Source organism: Panthera onca, chromosome B1 (genome assembly GCF_046562875.1).
Source record: "Panthera onca isolate mPanOnc1 chromosome B1, mPanOnc1 haplotype 2, whole genome shotgun sequence".
NCBI classification, from domain to species: Eukaryota; Metazoa; Chordata; class Mammalia; order Carnivora; family Felidae; genus Panthera; species Panthera onca.
In genome coordinates this window covers 127,173,981-127,199,502 of record NC_138342.1, presented here as the reverse complement: position 1 = coordinate 127,199,502, position 25,522 = coordinate 127,173,981, and the positions used below count along the sequence as shown (strand labels likewise).

At 35.8% G+C, this 25,522-nt stretch overlaps 1 protein-coding gene across 8 annotated transcripts in view; it reads left to right on the top strand.

Moving 5' to 3' along the window:
• The window catches only part of IQCM (IQ motif containing M), a 649,280-nt gene that overhangs the window by 240,858 nt on the left and 382,900 nt on the right, over positions 1–25,522 (top strand). For all 8 annotated transcript variants that reach the window (XM_078445704.2, XM_078445701.2, XM_078445702.2 and 5 more), the window contains exon 10: positions 10,736–10,934. In XM_078445704.2, coding sequence (XP_078301830.2) covers positions 10,736–10,934 — 199 coding nt within the window. The remainder of the gene's footprint in view (positions 1–10,735; positions 10,935–25,522) is intronic.

Genomic DNA, 25,522 nt, shown 5'->3' with positions numbered 1-25,522 from the left:
GAGGTGGCTGAGAAGTTAGAAAAGTCTTGAGTTTACTTTGTCTCTCATATGCATGGGTTATTCTTGATTCCACCAGTGTCTTCTGAGGGATGTAGCAGTGAGCAAGGAAGAAACTGACTACATAGAATCAGTACCTGGGGGGAAAAATGGCTGAGCCTGATTAAAAGGGAAGCCCCTGTGAAGGTGTGATTCCTGCATGGAATCAGAACGCAAATGTCTGAGGAGCAACAAGCAGAATCATGGGAGGAAAAACACACATAAATTCCCATCTCTAAATCACAGTAATCCTGCCCGCAAGCAAAATAAATGAATATCTCAAGCAGGGAAAATCAGATTTTCAATTAGTTTTTAATGGAAGAACTCACAGAGAGAGAGTGCGGAGGCAGAAACAAGGAGAAAGGGGGCTATAAAGTCCCTCTCTGTCTCCTGCAGGTTGCTCTGAAGACCATCCACGTTTCCTGATTTTCTAATAGACTTTGACCTGCCACTGTCTGACCATCACTCTTTGTGCCTGCCTGAGGGTCTCTGAATTCCTAGAAATGACAGTCCCTAAAACATATACGTGGTTGGGGCTAAAAGATTGAGAGTAATATCAGAAAATGATTTTAGAATCACCTGAATTCTATTCTAGGGACAAGTAATTTATGAACAGGCACCAGTCTTCATTGTATGCCCTTTTTGAGCAGAGATGAGAGAGACAGATGGCAGTGGGTGGAGGCAACTCTCCTCTAGGACTGACTAAAGTTTGGGCCAGGAGCAGAGGGTCACCCCAAGAGAAATAAGCAAATTACACTATTGGGAGAGTAGACAACTCATGTTCCCTAATTTTTAGATAAGCTCATGAAAAATTGACAATTCTGGTCACTGTGCCACAGAAAAATCAGCTTCTATTACACCTTTGGCATAAACATCCTAGTCATTTCAGGCATCTTCAGGGTAAGTTTTTTCAGTGTCCTATGGATAAAACACATAGGCACAATAAAAAGGAGTTTTAAATGTTTGTATGAAAGAGAATTCTCTGAAAGTGCATCATCGATTACCTTGACCATAAAATCAGAATCAATGAAACTTGAACAAAAATAACATTTCCTTTCTACTTTTTTTTCTACTATGTAAAATGACAATTTCATTTTAATTCACAATAAATAAGTGCTCCTCCAAAATGTTTATATGTGAGGGAAAGAATAATTGTGGGGTTTTTTTTGAACTGAATTTGAACTTAGATATTTCCAAGTTGTTTTGAGGAAAAGCTTTTGATAAATTGATACCAAGCAACAGCAGCAGTAATAATAAAACCCATCTTTCCCTAGATATGACAAAATTGGCTGGGAGAATTTCTGTAGGGTCAAGGAGAGAAAATCCTACCAACCCATTATATCACTTGCACTGCTGGATAGGTACTAGTTAGAGAACTTCAGGTAGTAAATAAACTAAAGCAAATACCCCCAGAAACTTTAATCTTTTAAATACTTATCTATTTTTGAGAGAGAGAGAGAGACAGACAGACAGACAGAGTGCAAGCAGAGGAGGGGCAGAGAGAGAGGGAGACACAGAATCCGAAGCAAGTTCCAGGCTCTGAGCTGCCAGCACAGAACCCAATGTGAAGCTTGAACCCATGGACTGCGGGATCATGACCTGAGGCTGAGTCAGATGCTTAACTGACTGAGCCTACCCACAGAGACTTCAGATAGAATGTCGACCCCACCCTTTAATATGATCTACTTTGAGAGATTGCTATGCTACCGGGAACAGCCAAAAATAAGAGGCGACTTGGTTTTGGGAGCGTCTGGCAGGCTGACATCATGAGGAATGATCAAAATACAAAAGGAGTGTATAAAGAACAGAAGAAAATGCATTTCATGCAGATATTGAAACTAAACATTTTGCCTGAATTAAAGTGGTGTTATTTTCCACTTCAGGAGATTGCATCTTATTTTTAAAAGTCCCCGAAACCCCGGTCTGATTTTTGAAGTGTACAGGTTTTACAAATATGCAGCACTAATCCCTTGGGAAGATTTGGAAATGAAGTATTAAATAGTATTAAGACAAGGGGCGCCTGGCAGTATCAGTCAGAAAAGCATGTGACTCTTGATCTAGGGGTCATGAGTTCGGGCCCCACATTGGGTGTAGGGATTACTTAAAAATTTTAAATAGTATTGAGACTATATTATTCATGGAAATGTAGTGCATCCCTGTTCTTAAAAATCTTTGTTTTTTAAAATCCCACTCTGAATTTAAATGCATTGTTTTCAAACTGAACAGACCTCATGTAGGGGATTAAAGGAGGCCACAAACTTATTTCACTCGTTACCCACATTGCTTTCAAATCTGGCATGCAGAGCACGAGGGCATCACATGTTTCTACTTCAAGGCTGCACGTACAGGAAACGAAAGCCCTCAACACAGCTTGGTAGCAGAGGATCCAAATCAGGGTAAATTGTGAAAATTATAACGAAATTGCAAAGCATTTGGACAAAGAGGCATGCTAGTCTAATCGGGAAAACAGTGATATTTACTTTTTGATAATGCAGGTTGGAAGAGGAATTGGGGGAGGGAAACATCACAAATCTCTTTTAATATATTTCTGAACTTGGCAACCTCAACTGGTTTTGTCACATATTTGCAGCTTAAAAAGTATTTGGCTTTTACAACAGCCAAAATAAGTACCCTTTAATCACTTTCAACCTATGAACAGATGGGCAAGCAGTGCTTTTATAAATGGAGCATACAAAATACTTCAATATCAGCCAAAACTAATTAGTAGCAATATCTGAACCAAACTCTAAAACTGATTTAGTGTTTAATATATATTACCATATAAGCATTAGTAGTTGAAAGGAAATTCCTTGTTCAAATGTTTGCCAAGCTCAGTATCTAATGTTCAGACATGATTAACTTACTAATTAACTTATTGTATCTTTTCTCACATGTAATCTTGCTTAATGATTTCTTCTCTCACTGAAAACTACTTGATTTCATACCTTGATAAATTTGTCAAACTTCAAATGAAAAAGTCAAATTCAGCTATTCAAGCCATCCCTGGTCTTTCTCTCAGTCTTTCTTAGGGTGACTTTAGCAGGAGGTGGCTTGAGGACAAAGCAGGTGGTCTCTTCAATGAGGAAAACTGTTTTTATATTTAGCCTCTAATGACTTATATATTTATCTTCATAAAGATTTTCCAGAAGAACTTTATAGAGACTCTTTAGTGGCTAAGAATCTGTAAAAATGAGAATTCTCTCCATATCAGAATTGTGTTAAGACATTGTGAAAGAAGATAAATTTTTAAATTTCATTTAGACGGTAAGCACAGGATAGTTCCTACTGATTCTCTAATAAGAGGTCACTTGGCCTCCATATATTTGGCAGTCACAATGCATCTCCCCTATCTTAGTATATGTTGTATGGCTGTATCTTTTCAGTACTGCTGTAACAAACAAAAGAGAAACCTAGAGCCAGTCACCCAAATCATCCTAAACAATTGAGGATTGGGGAAGTCAGGACATGATTTTATTCTCTTTTGATTTTATTACATACAAGGCAAGGAGGACTTTGAATTCTGACTATGCTAATTACACCTTCATGATCTTTGGAAGTCACCTAATTTCTCTTGCATCAATGGGTGAAATCATAATAGTAACATTTATCCAATAAAATTATTATTTTTAACATTTTTATTTATTTATTATTTTAGAGGGAGAGGGCATGAGTGAGTGCATGAGTGGGGCAGGGGCAAAGACAGAAAGAGAATCTTAAGCACGATCCATGGTCAGTGGAGGTGGATGTGGGGCTAGACCCCACGATACTGGGATCATGACCTGAACCAAAGTTAAGTTGCACACTCAACTGAGTCACTCAGGCGCCCATCCAATAAAACTGTTTTCAGGATTAAGGGAGAAAGTATATCTGAAACAAATGTTTAATAAAATATTGCTGCTGCTACTACTGCTATTAATGGATTTAATTATTATATATTTATTTTTTTGTTGTACAATGCATATTAGTCTACATAAAATATAAAAATAGAGAACAAGAAATAAATACAGTTGACAATTGGACAACATGGAGATTAGGGTGCTGACTCTCCCATAGAATAAAAATTTTGCATATAACTTTTTGACTCCCTCAAAACTTAACTACTAATTTTCTGTTGACCAGAGGCCTTACTGGTAATAAAAAGTCAATTGACACATATTTTGTATGCTAAATGTATCATATACCATATTCTTACAATATAGTAAGCTGGAAAAGATGTTATTAAGCAAATCATAAGGGAAGAGAAAATACATATATAGTACTGTACTATATTGAAAAAATCCACATATAAGTAGACCTGCACAGTTCACACCCATGTTGTTCAATAGTGAGTTTTAACCATTTCTATTAAAGCTAAGGTTTTCGGGGCGCCTGGGTGGCTCAGTCGGTTAAGCGTCCGACTTCAACTCAGGTCACTATCTCAAGGTTCGTGAGTTCGAGCCCCGCATCGTGCTCTGGGCTGATGGCTCAGAGCCTGGAGCCTGCTTCCGATTCTGTGTCTCCCTCCCTCTCTGCCCCTCCCCCATTCATGATGTCTCTCTGTGTCTCAAAAATAAATAAATGTTAAAAAAATTAAAAAAAAAATAAACCTAAGGTTTTCTTCACAACATACTGTTTAATCATGGATTTGCATTTTATTGGAGGAGTTAATGCATCAGAATCTATGAGGAAAGACCCTGAGCAGGAGTTCTTTGAAAATATTTCTTAGATGCCTCACTTGATTCAGAACCACCACATTAATACAGTCACTAATAATATTTAGCATGTTTCTTTCTGGACTTATTTATATACATCATTTAGAAAATAATGTTGCAATCGTATAATGCATATAATTTAATGTCTTCATTCTCTTAATATCCTTTTTTGGAATCGTAAGCACTTAAGTTATTACATAATGTTCATAAATATCACTTTTATGACCTCATAATTTATTGACTGGGTATAATACAGTTTACTTAGATATTTGTTTCTGGATTTCTCCCATGGTAAGGAAAACTATGATTGATATTTTTATACATATAACTTTATTTTAGAGATTAGTTTAGAGAGAACTATATGCATACTTTGTTTTGCTGTGCTTAACTTTATTGCATTTCACAGTAGCATTTTTTTTTTTTTTTTTTTTTTTTGCAAAATGAGGGTTTGTGGCAACCCTGTGTTGAGCAATTTTTCCAACAGCATTTGCTCACTTCATGTGTCTGTGTCATATTTTGGTAATTTTTTCAATATTTCAAACTTCTTCATAATTATTATATTTGTTATGGTTCTGTGGTCAGTGATTTTTGTTGTTCCTATTGTAATTGTTTTGGGGTGTCACAAAACACACCAAAAATCCATAAATGTGGTGTTCTGACTGCTCCACCAACTGGCTGTTCCCCCTGTGTCTCCTCTCCTCAGACCTGCCTGTTCCCTGAGACATAACAAGATTGAAATTAGATCATTTAATAAGTGAAAGGAAGTGTTGAACATCCCTCACTTTAGGTCAAAAGCTAGAAATGATTAAGCTTAGTGAGGAAGGCATGCCGAAAGCTCAGGTAAGCTGAAAGCTCGGCCTCTTGTGCCAAACAGCCAAGTTGTGAGTGCAAAGGAAACGTTCTTAAAGGAGATGAAAAGTGCTACTCCAGTGAACACATCAATGATAAGAAAGTGAAGGAGTCTTATTGCTGAGAGGGAGAAAGTTTGAGTGGTCTGAGTGGAAGATTAAGCCAGCTACAATATTCCCTTAAGCCAAAGCCTAACTAATCCAAAGCAAGGCCCTAACTCTCCTCAATTCTATGAGAGCTAAGACAGGTGAGGAAGCTGCAGAAGAAAAGTTGGAAGCTAGCAGAGGTTGGTTCATGAGGTTTAAAGAAAGAAGCCATCTCAGTGACATCAAAGGGCAAGGTAAGCCAGCAAGTGCTGATGGAGAAGCTGCAGCAAGTTCTCCAGAAGGTCCAGCTGAGACCATTCATGAAGGTGGCTACACCAACCAACAGATTTTCATTGTAAATGAAGCAGCCTTGTATGGGAAGAAGATGCCATCTAGGACTTTCATAGCTGGAGAGGAGAAGTCAATGCCTGGCTTCAAAGCTTCAAAGGACAGGCTGACTCTTGTTAGGGGTGAATGCAGCTGGTGAGTTTAAGTTGAAGCCAATGATTATTTACCATTCTTAAAATCTTAGAACCCTTAGTAATTATGTTAAATCTACTCTGCCTGTGCTCTATAAATGGAACAATAAACTTTGAATAACAGAACATCTGTTTGTAACATGGTTTACTAAATATTTTAAACCCAGAGTTGAGATCTACTGCTCAGAATTAAAGATTCCTTTCAAAATATTCCTGTTCACTGACAATTTACCTGGTCACCCAGGAGCCCTGATGGAGATGGTCAATGAGATGAATGTTGTTTTCATGCCTGCTAACATGGTATCTCTTCTGTAGGCTATGGGTCCTGGACTGATTTACTGTTATTGTGTAAGAATTACATTTTGTAAGGCTAATGCTGCTGTAGATAGTGATTCCTCGGATGGATCTGGTAAAGTCAATTGAAAACGTTCCGGAAAGGATTCACCATTCTAGGTGCCATTAACCATATTTGTGATATCATGGGAAGAAGTCAAAATAGTGACATAAATGGGTTAGAAGAAGTTTATTCCCACCCTCATGGAAGCTGTTAGGAATTCAAGACTTCAGAGAGGAGGAAGTAATTGCAGATGTGTTGAAAATAGCAAGGGAACTAGAATTAGAAGTGGAGCCTGAACTCTGGGCTGATGGCTCGGAGCCTGGAGCCTGTTTCCGATTCTTTGTCTCCCTCTCTCTCTGCCCCTCCCCTGTTCATGCTCTGTCTCTCTCTGTCCCAAAAATAAAATAAAAAACGTTGAAAAAAAAAATTAAAAAGAAGTGGAGCCTGAAGATGTGACTGAATTGCTGTGTTCTCACAATGAAACTTGCACCGATGAGGAGTTGCTTCTTAAGGATGAGCAAAGAAAGTGGTTTCTTTTTTTTTCTTTAAAAAAAAACCCTAAATTTTATTTGAGAGAGAAAGAGCAGGCAGGGTAGAGGGGCAGAGGGAAAGAGAGACAGAGAGGGAGAGAGAGAGAGAGAGAGAGAGAGAGAGAGAGAGAGAGAGAATCCCAAGCAGGCTCTACTCTGTCAGTGCAGAGCCTGACTCTGGACTCAGTCCCACAACTCTGGGATCATGACCTGAGCCGAAATCAAGAGTCAGATGCTCAATCAACTAAGCCACCCTGATGCCCCAGAATGTTGTTTCTTAAAATGGAATCTAATCCTGGTGGACATATTGTGAAGATTGTTGAAATGACAACAAAGAATTTTAAATTAAGGTATGCACATTTTGTTTTAGACCTAACACTATTGCACACTTAGTAGACAATGGTATAGTGTAAATATAGCTTTTATATGCACTGGGAAACCAACAAATTCATTTGACTCATTTCATTGCAATAATCACATTGATATTCACTGTTGTGCAGTGGTCTCGAATTTAATCTGCTAATATCTCCAAAATATATAGGCAGGCTCTGAATGGCTGAAAATATACTTTTTGGGAGATATTTAAAACAATAGGATGTCTAAGAATTTTGAGTTTTGAGCCAGCAGGCTTGTGAGCTAATGGTCCTATCCTGATATAAGAACAACGTAGGGGCCAATATACAAAAAGTCATCTTTGGTTCAGTTATATAAATATGCCAAACATACTTTACCATTTCTAGCATCCCTCCTTTTATATAGTGAAGAAGAAAATCTTTGGTGTGGTCCTGCAGCCATCTGGGACACCCAGAAGATAGCTTAAAATATAAAATAATAGTTTATTTTTACGTTTGGAGTTTGAACTTGGAGAAACAATATTGGAAAGAATTGTTAGAAGAGCCAAGATTATGAGCAAGTCATTGGTTCCTTTAGAGTAAAACAATAGTAACACAGCCACCGTAACATTAAATATTAGGAATACCAGATTTTGCAAGCAGTAGATCACAAAGAAAAAAAAAGATAATTATGATAGAATATTTTTGTGATATAAGTAACTTTTATTTTCCAGGCACACTATATTGAAGGCATTAAATGGTTTTTCCTTTGTTAAATTAAGAGCAGAATGGATTCAAAACTCAGTCTGTCAATGCAACAGAAAGTAAATCAAATTCCAATCTTATTCTTTTTGTATACCACTTAAATAACATTTTATAGTCAAGGATTCACAAGCATTTCTCTTTTTTATGATTAAACTTACCAAAATTGACTTGGTAAAAATTTGATATATTTTATAGCTTTTCAAATCCATTATTTTTTAATATAATTCACTTTACATCAAGCCTTCTATAAATTATACTTCAACTTCAAATTTCCCTTTCTATTATTTTTAGCATTCCAGTTATTTAGAGATGTACTATTGATCAAAGTCTGTATGTCTAAAGCCTAAGATAAAACTTATTTCTTGTTAAGTTGATAAAAACAGACAAAACATATCCATCATTTTGTACACATGTTTGCATTTCTTCATAATTATTTTACTTAATATAGTTCTAATCACTCATTTTAACTATAGCTTTTAACCAAAATAATTTCAGTTTCAATTCTCTCTCTTACACACACACACACACACACACACACACACACACACACACTTTTCAGGGGGTAACTAAGAACTCTGTGACATTCAAGGCAATTTTAGAGACCAGCAGAATACTCGTGCTTCAACAGTACACATCACACATCAATTTACAATCATACATACCCCTTTAAGATTTATTTATCTCTTCTTGTTGGAACATGGAACTTAGGGTATACACTTTGCACACTTGAGTATTTCTATGACAATTCTCTTAATTCTTCTGACAGAAAGGAGAAAAGTTAGGAAATCGGAATTCTCTAGATTTCACAGTAGGTCTTTAAACTCTGGATAAGCCAGAACTAATCATTAACATTTTGTCTACATCACTAGTTTTTTTAATACATCGAGGTCATTCATCAAAATTGCTATATCAACCAAGCAAAAATCCCCTTATAAGACAGAGCTCTCTTTTCTAAGCTGTTCAAAATCAATATTAATTTAAACAAAAAACCTCTGAAAGGTATACTTCCTTTTCTTTGCCTTTTAGTGTAGTTTTGTCTAAATAAGATATTTCTTCAGAACACAAAATGATATAGTTTTGACTCATTAATCTAAAAAAAGTTTTATCAAGAAAGAGAATGAGAGAAAGGACCAGCCATAGATACAAAAGAACTACAGTTACAAGAACATTGTACAAAGCTAACTTCTTTTCTTTTGCAAGGAGAGTGAGAACTTTTTTTTTTTCATTTATACACAAGCACAAAGAGAATAAACAGCCTTAGTTCTACATCCTTAGCTATAGGTGAAAAGTAGATATGGAACCCAGTTTTCTGTGCCTGAACAAATTTCATTTGTCAGTTGTGGCTTCTTGGGAATAGGAATGTCAGGGAGTCAAAGAAGATACTTGTTATGACAGTCTCTTGATAGGGAGCTGATCTCCATTCTGGTTGGCACAAAATTGCCTCTTAAATGTTTTTAGCTATACTGGTGTTCAAACTACATGTAATACAAGGCGTATCATAAACTTTAAGACTAACATAAAAGAATAAATGAGAAAGACTGAGCTGTCATCTACCATCTACCACCCGACAGAGACTAGATGTCTGCGTGAAATAATCAAAATCAGACTCCCAACATTTCAGTTACCACGGGAAGAACAATAATGTCCATTGTACAAAATAGAACAGGACTCCTCATGAATCAGCATAATGCAGACATCAAAATAAACTCCAGAGGAAAGAAAATGCAGAAACAGAGCCATGATATTCACTCTGGGAATCAAGAAAGTTGGGCCCAGGATCCAGATATCTATATACAGTGTACTTTTTAGGGCCAAGACTCAGTTCTGTCTGGTGTATGAATCAACCCGGGCAACTCATTGGAATTTCAGCTGTGAAACATGCAGAAACCAAAGTAATGAAGAAGAAAAAAAAGATTTTTATATGCTAAAAATTGCAGGGAAACTATACTTTGAACTTTGGAAGACTTTGAAAAAACTAACTGCCACATAAAGAATACACCATACATAAATGAAAAAAGCAGACACGAGATTACAGACAGTCTGTCCATGGTAGAAAGTCTGAAGTTTTCTCACAAATTTTCATCACTGCAAGGCCCATCCACATCAGTATGTCAGGGTTTATAATGGTTTCCATTATGGTCACTTGCTTCTGTGATCCTATAGTCCATGACGTTACCACTACACTACCATGCCTTTTGATAGAGAGCATTTGGAAAATAAAATCACTTTTCAGATTGTGTCTGATAAGCAGCGTATCAGTGCCAAATAATTTTGAAGTAGTCTTTATTTTGACTAACTATATGACTAACTCTGTTATATGAAAACATTTTGTTCCTCAAATATTATATCTCTTTCTTGAATAGTTATGGATAAGCTTTGACAAATTTGCTTTCTTTTGGATTTGCTTTCTTTAGAAGGTTAATTTTGTACATATTACGTTGACTCTGGCATATTGAGACTTATTTAGAGAACTCTGTTGACATGTTCAGGTGATCTGTGTGAAATCTATGTACAAATAATAATACATTTCCTATTTCAGTATATTTATCATTGAAATGAATTTAAGACTTTTCAGAAGTGATTATTTTTCTTATTAACTACACTAAGAAAGTTTTATATTTTATTTTTAGGTCAAAATCTATTCTAACTAAAAGTGGTAAACTTGACAATAAAGTTAAAAGAATTGGACCACACATAGAAATCTTCCAAGTGTTCCGGGAAAGGAACAAATTTATAAATACCAAAAAAATAGTGAAAATGATCACCATCATGCAGGCCTATGTCAGAGGGTGGCTCGAACGCAGAAGATACCAGAGAATAATGATCAAGGTAAAGCATATGTTAAATATAATGTGTGTAAATTTTCTTGTGTAGATTTTGAATAGTCACCTTGTCAATATATCTATGATTTTCTAAATAAAATTCTGACTGCATTCTTTGCATTGAAAAAAATGGTATGAATACTCTATTCTGCTGACAGTTTCAGATTTTGTCAAACTGAAGAATCTAAGCGAAAGGACTAGTTTATCCTTAACCCAGTATTTTGGGACCACTTTTATGCTAAGGCCAGGACTGTCTATCTTTGTTCTAATTTTGTTTCTCCTTTTTGCTGTTTATTTTCTGCATAAAGCAACTTTCTTTCACTTCCCACACCCCTTGATATGGTTGTATTGCATATACATTCAACTCAAAAAGAACTATACATACAACACACATGTACACACACACCTCTGAGAAACTTTTATAAGCAGCAGTCCTGACTTTCAAAACAAATATTTAGGACTTATTTTGTCTGGGACAATGCAGAAGAACCTGATTGGATGGATCTTGGCAGACTTCTGAGAGGATCCTAAAATATCCTCACCTTGAGGGCTAAAGTTTTACCACTCACAAGGAATTTGTGAAGCCAACTACAAATAGAAGAATAGGTCAGGAGTGCCCTCTTAAATTCCTAGCACTTCTGGGAGGAGCCTTCTTGAATGGCCTTGTGGTGGACACTCCAAATGCATTTCTCTGAGAACTCAGTGATGCTGTTAGAAGGCAATCTATCTGCCTATCTCTGTGTGTGTGTGTGTGTGTGTGTGTGTATATATATATACCCATAATACATGTATGTAGTTCTGATGATTAAATGTGATAACACATGTAAAAATTTAACAAAAAGGTAAAATTTCCATATAATTAATATTTCAATATTTCATTAATTCTGTGAGGTAACAGTTTTATCCATTTTATAAGTGAAGAAACTGAAGCTCAGAGCAATAAAGCTGGTTGCTCAAAGTAACACTGCTGATAAGTGACAGAGGTAGAACTCAAACTCATGTCTGTCTGACTCCAAAGCCAATCTTATTCTATATATCATATCATCTACTGAACTATTATGGCTGATTCGTCCCTAATCTGATCTAAAGCCATATCGAGACCTATCTCTCTAACTCAAAATTCAGGTATTAAATTGCCCACTTGAAAGGTCCATAATTAAATCAAACTTCACATAGCCTTAAATGAATTTGTTTTCATACTTCACAAAGCTCTTCCTTTCCTTTATTGTTTTAAATTTTATTGAGGAATAATTGACATATAACATTATAGTGCTTTCAGGTGTACAGCATAATGATTTGGTATTTGATTACGTTGCAAAATGATCACCACAATAAGCCTAGTACCATCCATCACCATATGAAGTTAACTTTCAGGATTTATTCTCTTGGCAACTTTCAAGTGTGCTCTATGATATTATTGAGTGTGGGCTATTATAGTCACCATGTCTTATTTATTTTATAACTTGAAGTTTTTACCTCACTTCCTTTACCTGTTTCATCTACTCCCTAGTTCTCCTCTGGCAACCACTTCTCTTCTCTTAATCTATGGTTTTGTTTTTATTTTGTTTGTTCATTTGTTTTTTAAATTTCACATGTACGTGAAATCCTATGGTATTATCTTTCTCTGACTTACTTCACTTACCATAATGCCTATGTTATCCATCCATGTTACCACAAATGGCAAAATTTCATTCTTTTTTTTAAATTGAAGAATCATTGACATATGACATTGTATTAGTTTCTGTTGTACACATAGTGATGCAATATTTATATAAGTTATGAAAAGTTTACCACAGTAAGTGTTATCATCTGTCCCCATACAAAGTTGTTACCATATCATTGACTGCTATACGTTACATCTCTGTGTATTATTTATTTTATAACTGGAAGATTTTACCTCTTAATCCCCTTCACCAATTTTGTCCATCTGCTTGCACTCCTCCCCTCTGGCAACCATTAATTTATTCTTTGTATCTATGAGCTGGTTTATGCTTTGTTTTGTTTGTTCATTTGTTTTATAGTAGAGTCCATATATCAGTGAAGTCATACAATATTTGCCTTTCTTTGACTGACTTATTTCACATAGCATAATACTCTCTAGGTCCATCCATGTTGTTGAAAATGGCAAGATTTTATTCTTTTTTATATCTGAATAATAATCCATTGTGTGTGTGTGTGTGTGTGTGTGTGTGTGTGTGTGTGTGTGTATGTATGTGTGCACACACATATACATCTATTAATGGGCATTTAGGTTGCTTCCATATCTTGGCCATTGTAAATAGAGCTGCAATGAACAGAGAGGTGCATGTAACTTTGAATTAGTATTTTAATTTTCTTTGAAAAATACCAACAGTGGAATTGTTGGATTGTATAGTAGTTATGTTTTTAATTTTTTGAGGAACATCCATACTATTTTCCACAGTAGCCATACCAATTTACATTCCTACCAATAATGCACAAGGGTTCCCTTTTCTCCACATCCTCACTGATACTTGTTATTCCTTATCTTTTTGATAGTAGCCATTATGACATGTGTGAGGTGATATCTCATTGTGGTTTTGATTTGTATTTCCCTGGTGATGAGTGCTGTTGAGCATCTTTTCATGTACCTATTGGCCATCTGTATGTCTTCTTTGGAAAAATATCTATTCAGGTGCTCTGACCATATTTTAATTGGATTTTTTTATACTGAGTTGTATGAGTTATTTATATATTTCAGGTGTTAACCCCTTATCTGATATGTCATTTGCAAACAATTTCTCCAATTCATTATGTTTCTTTTTCATTTTGTTGATCTTTTCCTTTGCTGTGAAGAAGTTTTTTAGTTTGAGGTAGACCCATTTGTTTATTTTGGCTTTTGTTGTCATTGTCTGAGGAGACAGATCTAAAAAATATTGCTAAGACCAATATTCAAGAGCTTACTACCTATGTGTTCACCTAGGAATTTTATGTTTTCAGGTTTCACTTAAGTCAATAATACATTTTGAATCTGTTTTTGTTTATGGTGTAAGAAAATGAACCAGTTTCATTGTTTTGCATGTAGCTGTTCAGTGTTAACATCATTTACTGAATAGACTGTCTTTTTTTCATTGTATATTCTTATCTCCATTATCATAGATTACTTGACCATGTAAGTGGGTTTATTTCTGGGCTGCCTATTCTATTCTTTTGATCTTTGTATTTGTTTTGATCAGTGAAGCTTTGTAGCATAGTTTGAAATCCTGGAGCATGATACCTCCAACTTTGTTCTTTCACAGGATTGTTTTGGTTATACAGAGTTGTTTGTGTTCCATACAGATTTTAGGATTATTTGTTCTAGTTCTGTGAAAAATGCTACTTGTATTTTGATAGGGATTATAATGAATTTGTAGATTACTTTGGGTATTATGGATATCTTAACAATATTAATTCTTACAATCCATGAGCATAGTATATATTTGCATTTATTTGTGTCATCTTCAGTTTCTTTCATCAATGTCTTACAGTTTTTAAGGTACAGTTATTTCACTTCCTTGGTTAAACTTATTTATATGTGAAATCTGGAAGAAATGGATAAATTCCTAGGAACATATAAAACCAAAACTCGAACAGGAAGAAATAGAAAATTTGAACAGACTTATAACCAGTAAAGAAATTGAATCAGTAACCAAAAGTCTCCCAACAGATAAGAGTCCAGTGCCAGATGGTTTCCTGGGGGAATTACCAAATATTTAAAGAAGAGCTAATACTTACTCTTTTGAAACTGTTCCAAAAAATAGAAATGGAAGGAAAACCTCCAAACTTATTCTATGAGGCCAGCATTACCTTGATTCCAAAACCAGTAAAGACCCATCCTAAAAAGGAGAATTACAGACCAATATTCCTGATGAACATGAATGCAAAAATTCTCAACAAGATACTAGAAAATTGAATCCAACAGTAGAGTAAAAGACATATTAACTGTGATCAAGTGGGATTTATTTCTGGGCTGCAGTGGTGTTTTAATATTCAGAAGTCAATCAATGTGATACTCCATATTAATAAAGTAAAAGGTATGAACCATAAGATCCTCTCAGTAGATGCAGAAAAAAACATTTGACAAAATACAGCATCCTTTCTTGATAAAAACCCTCAAGAAAGTAGAGATAGAACATCATAAAGGCCATACATGAAATACCCACGGCTAGTATCATCCTTAATGGGGAAAAAACTAGAGCTTTTTCCCTAAGGTCAGGAACACAATAGGGATGTCCAGTTTCACCACTGTTGTTCAACATAGTACTGGAAGTCCTAGCCTCAGCAATTAGGTAACAAAAAGAAATAAAAGGCATCCAAATTGGCAAGGAAGTCAAACTTTCACTTTACAGATGACATGATACTCTGTGTGGAAAACGCAAATAACACCACCAAAAAAATTGCTAGAACTGATACATGAATTCAGTCAAGTCACAGGATATAAAATTAATATAAATAAATCAGCTGCATTTCCATATACAATAATGAAGTAGCAGAAAGAGAAATCAAAGAATCTATCCTATTTACAACTGCACCAGAAACCATAAGATAACTAGGAATAAACCTACCCAAACAGGTAAAAGATCTGTACTCACAAAACTATAGAACACTTATGAAAGATATTGAAGAAGACATAAAGAAATGGTAAAACATTCCATACTCATGAATTGGAAGAACAAATACTGTTAAAATTTCTATACTACCCAAAGCAGTCTACAAATGCAGTGCAATCCCTATCAAAATCACCAGCATTTTTCATAGAGTTAGAACAAAGAGTTCTAAAATTTGTATGGAACCAGGAAAGACCCTGAATAACCAAAGTAATGTTTAAAAAGGAAAGCAAAGTGAGAGGGATTACAATTCCAGACTTTGACCTGTATTACAAAGCTGTAATCATCAAGACAGTATGTTACTGGCACAAAAACAGACACATACATCAATGGAACAGAATGGAGTACCCAGAAATGGACCTACAACTATATGGTCAACTAATCTTAAACAAAGCAGGAAAGAATATCCAGTGGAAAAAAGACAGTGTTGGGAAAACTGGAGACATGCAGAAGAATGAAACTGGACCACTCTCTCATACCATACACAAAAATAAATTCAAAATGGATGAAAGACCTAAATGTGAGACAGGAAACCATCAAAATCCTAGAGGAGAACACAGGCAGAAACCTATTTGATGTCAGCCATAACAACTTCTTACTAGACACGTCTCCAGAGGCAAGGGAAACAAAAGCAAACATGAACTATTGGGACCTCACCAAGATAAAATGACACTTCTGCACAGCAAAGAAAATAATCAACAAAACTAAAAGGCAGCCTGCAGAATGGGAGAAGATATTTGCAAATAACATACCAGATAAAGGGCTAATATCCAAAATCTATAAAGAACTTATCAAACTCAACACCCAAAAACCAAATAATCCAGTTAAGAAATGGGCAAAAGACACGAGTAGATACTTCTCCATAGAAGACACACAAATGGTGAACAGACACATGAAAAAATGCTCAACATCACTCAACATTAGGGAAATACAAATCAAAACCACAATGAGATACCACCCCACACCTGTCAAAATGGCTAAAATGAACAACTAAGGAAACAAAAGATATTGGTGAGGATGTGGGAGAAAGGGGAAAGGAGAACCCTCTTGCACTTTTGGTGGGAATACAAACTGGAGCAGCCACTCTGGAAAACAGTGTGCAGGGTCATTAGAAAGTTAAAGATAGAACTACCCTATGACCTAGCAGTTATACTACTAGGTATTTACCCAAAGGATACAAAAATGCTGATTCAAAGAGGCACATGCACCCAAGAGGCTATCAACAATAGCCAAACTGTGGAAAGAGCCTAAATGTCCATTGATTGATGAATGAATAAAGAGGAAATGGTATATATATACAATGGAGTATTTAAAAAAATTTTTTTTTAATTGTTCTTGAGAGAGACAGAGAGTGACAGCGTGGGAAGAGCAGAGAGAGAAGGAGACACAGAATCTAAAGTAGGCTCCAGGCTCTGAGCTGTCAGCACAGAGCCTGACGTGGGGCTCAAACTCATGAACTGTGAGATCATGACCTGAGCCGAAGTCAGACACGTAACCGACTGAGCCAGCCAGATGCCCCTATACAATGGAGTATTATTCAGCCATTAAAAACAATGAAATCTTGCCATTTATAATGACATTAATGAAACTAGAGTATATTATGCTAAGCGAAATAAGCCAGTCAGAGAAAGACAAATACCATATGATTTCACTCATACATGTAATTTAAGAAGCAGAACAGATAAACATAGGGGAAGGGAAGGAAAAGTAAAATAAAATAAAAACATAGAGGGAGTCAAACCATAAGAGACTCTTAACTATGGAGAACAAACTAAGGGTTGCTGGGGGGAAATGTGTGTGTGTGGGGGGGATGGCCTAAATGGGTGATGGGCATTAAGAAGGGCACTTGTTGTGATGAGCACTGGCTGTTATATGTAAGTGATTAATCACTAAATTCCATTCCTGAAACCAGTACTACACTATGTTAACTAACTAATTTAAATAAAATCTTGGGAAAAAAGGATTATTTCTAGGTATTTTATTCTCTCGGATGTACTTATAAATAAGATTAGTTTCTTAATTTCTTTTTCTGATAGCTTGTTATAACTATAAAGAAAAACAACATATTTCTATATATTGATTTTGTAGCCTGCAACTTTACTGAATTCATTTATTAAATCTAATAGTATTTTGGTAGAGTCTTTATGTTTTTATTTTCTTTTTAAAAAAAATTTTAATGTTTATTTTTGAATGAGAGAAAGCACAACCAGGGGGAAGGGCAGAGAGAGAGGGAGACAGACTCTGAAGCAGACTCCAGGCTCTGAGCTGTCAGCTCAAAGCCCAGTGCAGGGCTTGAACTCACAAACCATGAGATCATGACCTGAGCTGAAGTTGGACACAATGGACTAAGCCACCCAGGTGCCCCAATGGTTTTCCATATATGTCATCTGCAAATGGTAACGATTTTACTTCTTCTTTTCCAATTTGCAAGCCTTTTATTTCCTTTTTTTTTTCTTTCCCCTAATTGCCATGACTAGGACTTCTGATACAGTGTTGAATAAAAGTGGTGAGAGTGGGCCTCTTTCCCTGTTCCTGATCTTCCAGGAAAGCTTTTAGCTTTTCACTGTTAAGCATATTTTAGCTATAGGTTTGTTATATATGACCTTCTTATTATGTTGAGGTATGGACCCTTTATACCCACTTTACTGAGAGTTTTTTTTTATCATAAATGGACATTGAATGTTATCAAATGCTTCTACATCTACTGAGATGATCATATGAATTTTATCCTTCATTTTGTTAATGTGGTGCAACAGGTTGATTGATTTATGGGTGTTGAAACATTCTTGTATCCCTGGAATAAATTTCACTTGATCATGGTATATGATCATCTTAATGTATTGTTGAATTCAGTGCTAATATTTTGAGAATTTTGGCATTTATGTTCTTTAGGGACAGTGGCCTGTGATTTCTCTTTTCTTCCTTTCTTTCTTCCTTCCTTCCTTTCTTTCTTTCTTTCTTTCTTTCTTTCTTTCTTTCTTTCTCTCTTTTCTCTTCTCTTCTCCTCTTTTTTCTTCTCTTCTCCTCTTTTCTTTTCTTTTCTTTTCTTTTCTTTCCTTTTCTTTCCTTTTCTTTTCTTCTTTCTTTACCTTCTCTGGTTTTGGCATCAGGGTAGTACTCATTTCATAAAGTGAGTTTGAAAGTGTTCATTCCTTTAATTTTCTGGAAGAGTTTGAGAAGTGTAGGTATTAAATCTTCTCTGAATGTTTGGTAGAATTCACCAGTAAAGCTATCTAGTCTTGGACTTTTGTTTTTTGGGAGGTTTTTGACTACTAATTCAATATCCTCACTATTAACTGATATATTCATATTTTCTGATTCACTCTTGAAAGATTGTATGTTTGTAGGAATTTATCCACTTCTTCTAGTTTGTCCAGTTTGTTGGCATATAATTATTCACAATAGTCTTATTCTTGGTATTTTTTGTGGTATCAGTTGTAAGTTTTTTCATTTCTGATTTTATTTGAGTTTTCTTTTTTTTTTCCTCATGGTAAGTCTAGCTAAATGTTTGTCAATTTTTGTTTATCTTTTTAAAGAACCAGCTCTTTTATTGATCTTTTATATTATCTTTTTAGTATCTATTTTACTTATATCTGCTCTGATCTTTATTATTTCCTTCTTTCTACTAACTTTAGACTTCACTTTTTCTTCTTTTATTCCTTTAGGTGCAAAATTAAATAGTTTATTTGAGATTTTTCTTGTTTTTTTGTGTTGTCTTGTTTTGTTTTTTTGTTTTTGGTTTTTGTTGAGGTAGGCCTGTACTGCTATGAATTGCCTCTTAGAAATACTTGCTGCATCCCATAGATTTTGGTATGTCATATATCCGTTTCCCTTTGTCTCTTGGTATTTTAAAAATTTCTCTGATTTCTTTGTTAACTCTGTGGTTGTTTAGTAGTATGCTGTTTAATCTCCGCATATTTGTGAGTTTTCTTTTCTCCTTGTAATTAATTTCTAGTTTCATACCATTCAGTGTTCATGCTTGGTACGATTTCAGTCTTAAATTTAATGCTGGTTTTAGCACGGGAGTGGGAGAATGTCATGATCACTTGCACTTGTTGGCCCCAGCTAGGGAGTGGAGCAGGGCTGCAACCACCCATGCTCACAGTCTTTAGCAAGGGACTGGGAGAATGTTGTGACTGCTCACGCTCATGGGCCCCAGCCAGTGAAGGCAGGGGGCCACCGCCATTACCCCCACCAGCCTTAGCAAGACAGCAGGATGGCACTGAGTCTGTACATACTCTCCTGTGCTAGCGGGGTGGGGAGAGAGTGCAAAACTGACAGCTGCCAGTGCCTCCATCTCTGCAGAGAGTCCCAGCTGTCCCCTGCCCCTTCAACAAATCCTTTAAGATTAACAAGTGAATCTCCTTCACCTGTAGTCTAGGTGCTTTTCAAACTGCTGCTTTTGTGGTAGGTCCCAACATGAGTGAGACTGCAGGTGAGCCTTTCAATAAGAGAATCTTGGTTTCCTACAGCCCTTTGTATTCCTTGGATGCAAACCCTGTTGGTTTTCCTACCCATCTGGATGTGGACCTTTCATCCTCTGTTATAGAGGAATAGTTCTGCTAGTTTTCAGTTCTTTTTTAGAGGGAATAGTTCCATACATAGCTGCAGGTTTGGTTTGTTTGTGGGAAGAGAGGAGTTCAGGATTTTCCTATGCCCTATCTTGGACCCCCCCCAACCCCCACCCCATACTACCTATACTGATGAACCATTCCACCACCCACCAAGCTATACCTGGAGTTTTTTATACTTTCAACTCGCTTACTTCCATATTTAATTGATTATCACATGCATAATATTTCTTGTGTTGCTCTTCCTCTCTTTGTTTCTTGCCAGAGCTTCTAGTTACTAACTCTCACATGGAGAACTACAGTTATCTCCTATTTATCCTCTTTTCTACTTACCCCCCAATCTGTCATATGAAATTATAGAAATTTCACATAGATTACCTTATGCCATTTCTTATCATCTTTTAATGGCCTATATTGCTTATAAGAGAAAGCATAAATTCTCTAACATAACATGGTACACATTACCTCCCTGGTATGGCACTTGCCTGCTGTCCATCTTCCTCACATGAGAATTCCTCACTAATGCCATGTGCTCTAGCAAAGCCCAAATTCTTTAATTCCCTGATTGTTTCCTATTATATCTTATGTTTTTTTTTTAAATTTTTTTAACGTTTATTTAGTTTTGAGACAGAGAGAGACAGAGCATGAACAGGGGAGGGGCAGAGAGAGAGGGAGACACAGAATCTGAAACAGGCTCCAGGCTCTGAGCGGTCAGCACAGAGCCTGACATGGGGCTCGAACTCACGGACCGTGAGATCATGACCTGAGCCAAAGTTGGACGCTTAACCGACCAAGCCACCCAGGCGCCCCTATATCTTATGTTTTTATGCTGTTCTCTTCAGATGGAATACTCTTCCTTCCTAATCTTCTGATAAACTCCAACTCATCTTTCAAGATCTTCCTTGCATATATGTGCTTAGACAGTGTCTCAGGTCCGTTAAGCAGTAATTATCTCTCTATCCTTTTGGTCATTCTTGTGCTCAGCTATCTATATTGTGACCTTTATATACATGTCTGTCATAAGCAATACAAATATGTGACCTATTTGGAAGAATATACCCTTTATTTTTATATTTATAGCACTACACTATTTTGACATGTAATATACACTCTCTATTATATTAACTATTTGCACTTATTATCTGCTTTTTTTCTTGTTTGTTTAGTTTTTTGTATATGTTTACATTGTTTCTGTTTTGTTTGCTACTGTGTTTGAATGCCTAGAATAGTGATTAGTACATGGTAAGTATTCAGTAAATATGTATTGAATGGATGAATTAATTCAACAAAATATAGTTATAGAAATTTATCAGGACACTCCCAATGATTCATATTTATATGTAGAGAGAAATAATGTATATGCATATGTGTATATATATATATATATATATATACACACACACGTATATATAAGTACATAATATATAACATATATCATATGGTTATATATCACATATATGATTATGTATTTATATTATGATTTAATTATAGAATTTCTTGCGTTAGAGTGAATTATAGAGTCATCCATCACCTCTGGTAGAGAAATGAGTCTTAGTAAACTTAGAGAGCAAGAATGGGCCCAAGAGAATGGTGAAAAGGAGAGACAAGGAAAATGCTGAATTTCTATGTAGAGGTAGAATTTGAAATGGAAAGAATGGGAAGCACTTTTAATGGGTTGGAGCCAGTTTAAACTAGACTGTTGACTTTGACTTGGTTATAAAATTTGTTACAATCACTGATTTTCTTTTTTATTATATCACTCATATGGTGCTTTGTATGTTGGATGACTGCTCTGTTTATATGGTGAATGTTGTCTTGCCTGCTGTTGAACAGCTAGTGCATCAGGCCTGTAATGCACACATCGTCAGGTTCCAGGACTGTGCCTGTGTACAGGGTTGCAGTTGGGGGAATTCTTGATAGAGTTTCTGCCCTTGAGGCTGTGCAGCAAATCACTGGATAATTGTCAGCACCATGGCAATCCCTGCGCTGGAAGACTTCCATGGTCATATTGTTTGGCTACTGCTTCAGATCTTGTAGCCGTGGAAAGTGTCTATGAGAATGTCACTTTACGATACCTCAAGAGAATGTACAATTTCCACCATTTCCTGTGAAATGCTCCAGCTTGGGTTTATTTAGAAATAATGAAGCAACATTGAATTAGATCAGTCATAAGGGTACCACAGAGGTTGCTGCATTTAAGTACCAGAATTGTTTCCACCATTGAAAGTGTCCTTTTCCTTTTAAAAACTCTGTGTTGTTTGCATGTGTTTTGGAATAATTAATAATGATCTTTAAAAAAAACCTATAAAGATACAAAAACAGTATTTTTCTGAGCATAATGCCTCTAAGATTTTACTTAATTTTAATATTTTTCTATGAATATTTATAATTTAAATTTTTAAATTTTAGGCTTAAATTGATAATATTCATTTGCTATTTGCCAAACATACTGAAATCCTAGGGCACTTGAAAAGCTGATGGTTGCAATAAGAAAGTGTTCAAATTGAATTTTGAATAAATATTTGTTATTTTTGAATAAATATTTGTTGAATAAATAAACTTGGGATACTTCTGGAAAATCTGAGGCTTAAGGTTATGATAGCAATACTCCATACATAGGCCAGTGGTTTTTAACCTTTTGGAGGTTATAGAATCCTTTGAAAGTTCAATAGATTATAGATTTTCTCTCATTATCTCAAAACACAAAACAGAAACAATAAGAAAATCCTTAAGCCCATACATAGGCCCTATGGCACAGGCGACATGGATCAGAAAAGTTTTATTACGTAAGTTTGCTAGCTCCCAGACACCAGGGGAACTGTGTTCTTTATTCAAGATTACTTAAAAAAATTAATAACAGTTACTACTGGATCCAATTTCTTGCCTGGTGTGTGATATCATAGAGCATATAGTCCAGAGATATATGCAGATAACTAAAAGAAGTATTGGGTACTAATAGAGAAATTAGAAAGGCCATTTAATCCAAAAGGCTGTGTCTGGTGTAGGGGTTGGATAGTGCCTATACATTGAGATCTGGAAAATGAGGGGAAGTTATGTTTTGTCAGGTCATCTGAGAGGCTCAGAGTGTTGTAGGCACAGGGAAAGACAATATCAATGGCCTTAGGGGAGATAGAACATTGAGGGGCTAGGGGTTGGTTGGGAGGACAGTGGCAGTAGATGATGCTGAGATAGCAGTTAGATTATGCATTTTCTTAAAAATCAGGCTAAGGACTTTATGCTTTTATTTAGTATATGGGAATGGATGACTTTAAAGGAAATCAGTGATATTAACAGATTTGCCTTTTAGAAAAATTACTGTCTCTGGGTAGTGAATTGGGGAAGAGGAAGAGAGGACAACTAATATACTTTGTCAATAATTCAGTGTGTGACAATGGTGGCTTGAGTTAGGGATGGAGAGATGGAGCAAAGATAGGACATTGGGTTTAAATGGACTTGAAGGTAAGGGAGAGGGAGGAGTCAAGAACAGTTCCTCAGTTTTTGTGGTTTTTGTCTTGGGCAACCCAGTGGATGATTGTGAAATACAGAAGTTAAGAGGAAGAGCAGGTAGGAGTGGGGCATAAAGGAAAGGAGAGTCCAAGTTTTAACACTGACTTTGAACTACCTGTGGGAAATCTTTGAGATGTCTGGGAAGAAGTTGAATATTTGGGTCCAAAACTCAGAAGGAAGATTGGCCCATAAGGAAACATTTAGAATTCATCAGTAGTTCTTAAATTCTTTTCCACCTTAACACACTTGAGGAAGATGATAAAACCTTCCCACTCATGAAAGTAGCTCCATTTAGCAATGATTCTCATGTTATCTCCGAGAAAGCTCTTTACCCAGGTGACTAGATGGCTCTCTTCATTCATGTCTGTGCTAATTAACCTGTGTTAATTATCAAAAAGACTGCCCGATACTACCCAAAAACTAACGTCCAGTCTGGTCACTCCCTATTCCATTTAAAAGACTTAATTGTTTTTCAAACCACTTATTGCCACCCAACACATAGATATTTATTTACTGGATTACTGTTCCTTCCATTATAATGTAACTCCCTGAGACAAAAATTTTGCCTTTTCTGTTTATTAATCTGTTCACAAAGTCTAGAACATTCCTGGCACATATTAGGTCCCTAATTAGTTAATTAATTAATTAAATTAGTTAAAATAAATATATAAATTAAAATAAGTTATTTTCAATATGATAGAGGATTATAATAGAATATCTGGATCAGAAGATGAGAAATTTGAAAAAAAAAAACATTTGTAAATATTTTTATTTAGCTTCCTGACCAAGGATAACTTCCTGTACTCTGCCCCCATCCAGAGATTTGAGATTATTATTAGTGATACTAACTGGAGCCACGGGAATTGATGTATTGTCTGGGGAGAATATATAGAGTAAGGAGAAAAGCAGTTAAAGGGTAAGAGTGAGAAAGCACACTGTTCAGGAGGAAGGCAGATGATGAAAAATCCAGTAACAGTAAAGCATTAGCCAGAGGGGTAAGAACAAAACCAGAATATGCTAGATCAAGGAAGTTCAGAGGCAGTCTAAGAAAGAAAGCAGGGTAGCTAGTCTCAAATGCTGCTAGGAATGAAGGTCTAGAGAGAATTTCCTGTCTTTACAATAGTTAGTTCATGGATCACCCTGGCAAGTTTCAGTAGATGTGATGTTGGTCACTCCCTATTCCATTTAAAAGACTTTATTGTTTTTCAAACCACTTATTGCCACCCAACACATAGATATTTATTTACTGGATTACTGTTCCTTCCATTATAATGTAACTCCCTGAGACAAAAATTTTGCAAGGAAGCAAGGAAGTGAAATCAAGGAAGTGAAAATATCTAGAGTAGATAAAGATGAGACACTATGAGGTTTAGGGAAAGAAAGGTTAAGATGGAAAATACTTAAGTACATTTAAATGCTTATTGAAAAAGCTAGTAAGAGAAGGTTGATGATATGAGAGATGAGGATAATCCATATTAAAAGGCTAAGAATATTGGAAAGGGTGTGTTTTTAAGACACCTGACAGGATTAGCCTTAGGTAAGAGAGACATATTTCTGTATTGTAGGACCAAACGGTATTGCTGAGTGTTTAGATTTGGTGATAGGAAGTTGAGATAGCAATAATCTAATGTTTTCTCCTTGGTGAAGTAAGGGACAAGGTCATTTGCTGAGAGCATTTAGAATGCTCTCATTCTAAATGAGTGAGTTTGAATGTTTGAGGAGATTGAATTTCTATAGAAAATGACAAAAAAGAGAGATGCCTAGGAAAACATGGGTGAATTTTCAGGCCAGGTGAGGTTGGGGATCAAGAATTGAAGTGATACCATCCCTCTAAGTTGCATAATTATCTTTACTAGCTATGAAAAGTAAGGCACAGAGAGTTAACAAAATTTGTCTAAAGTTACACATCCAGC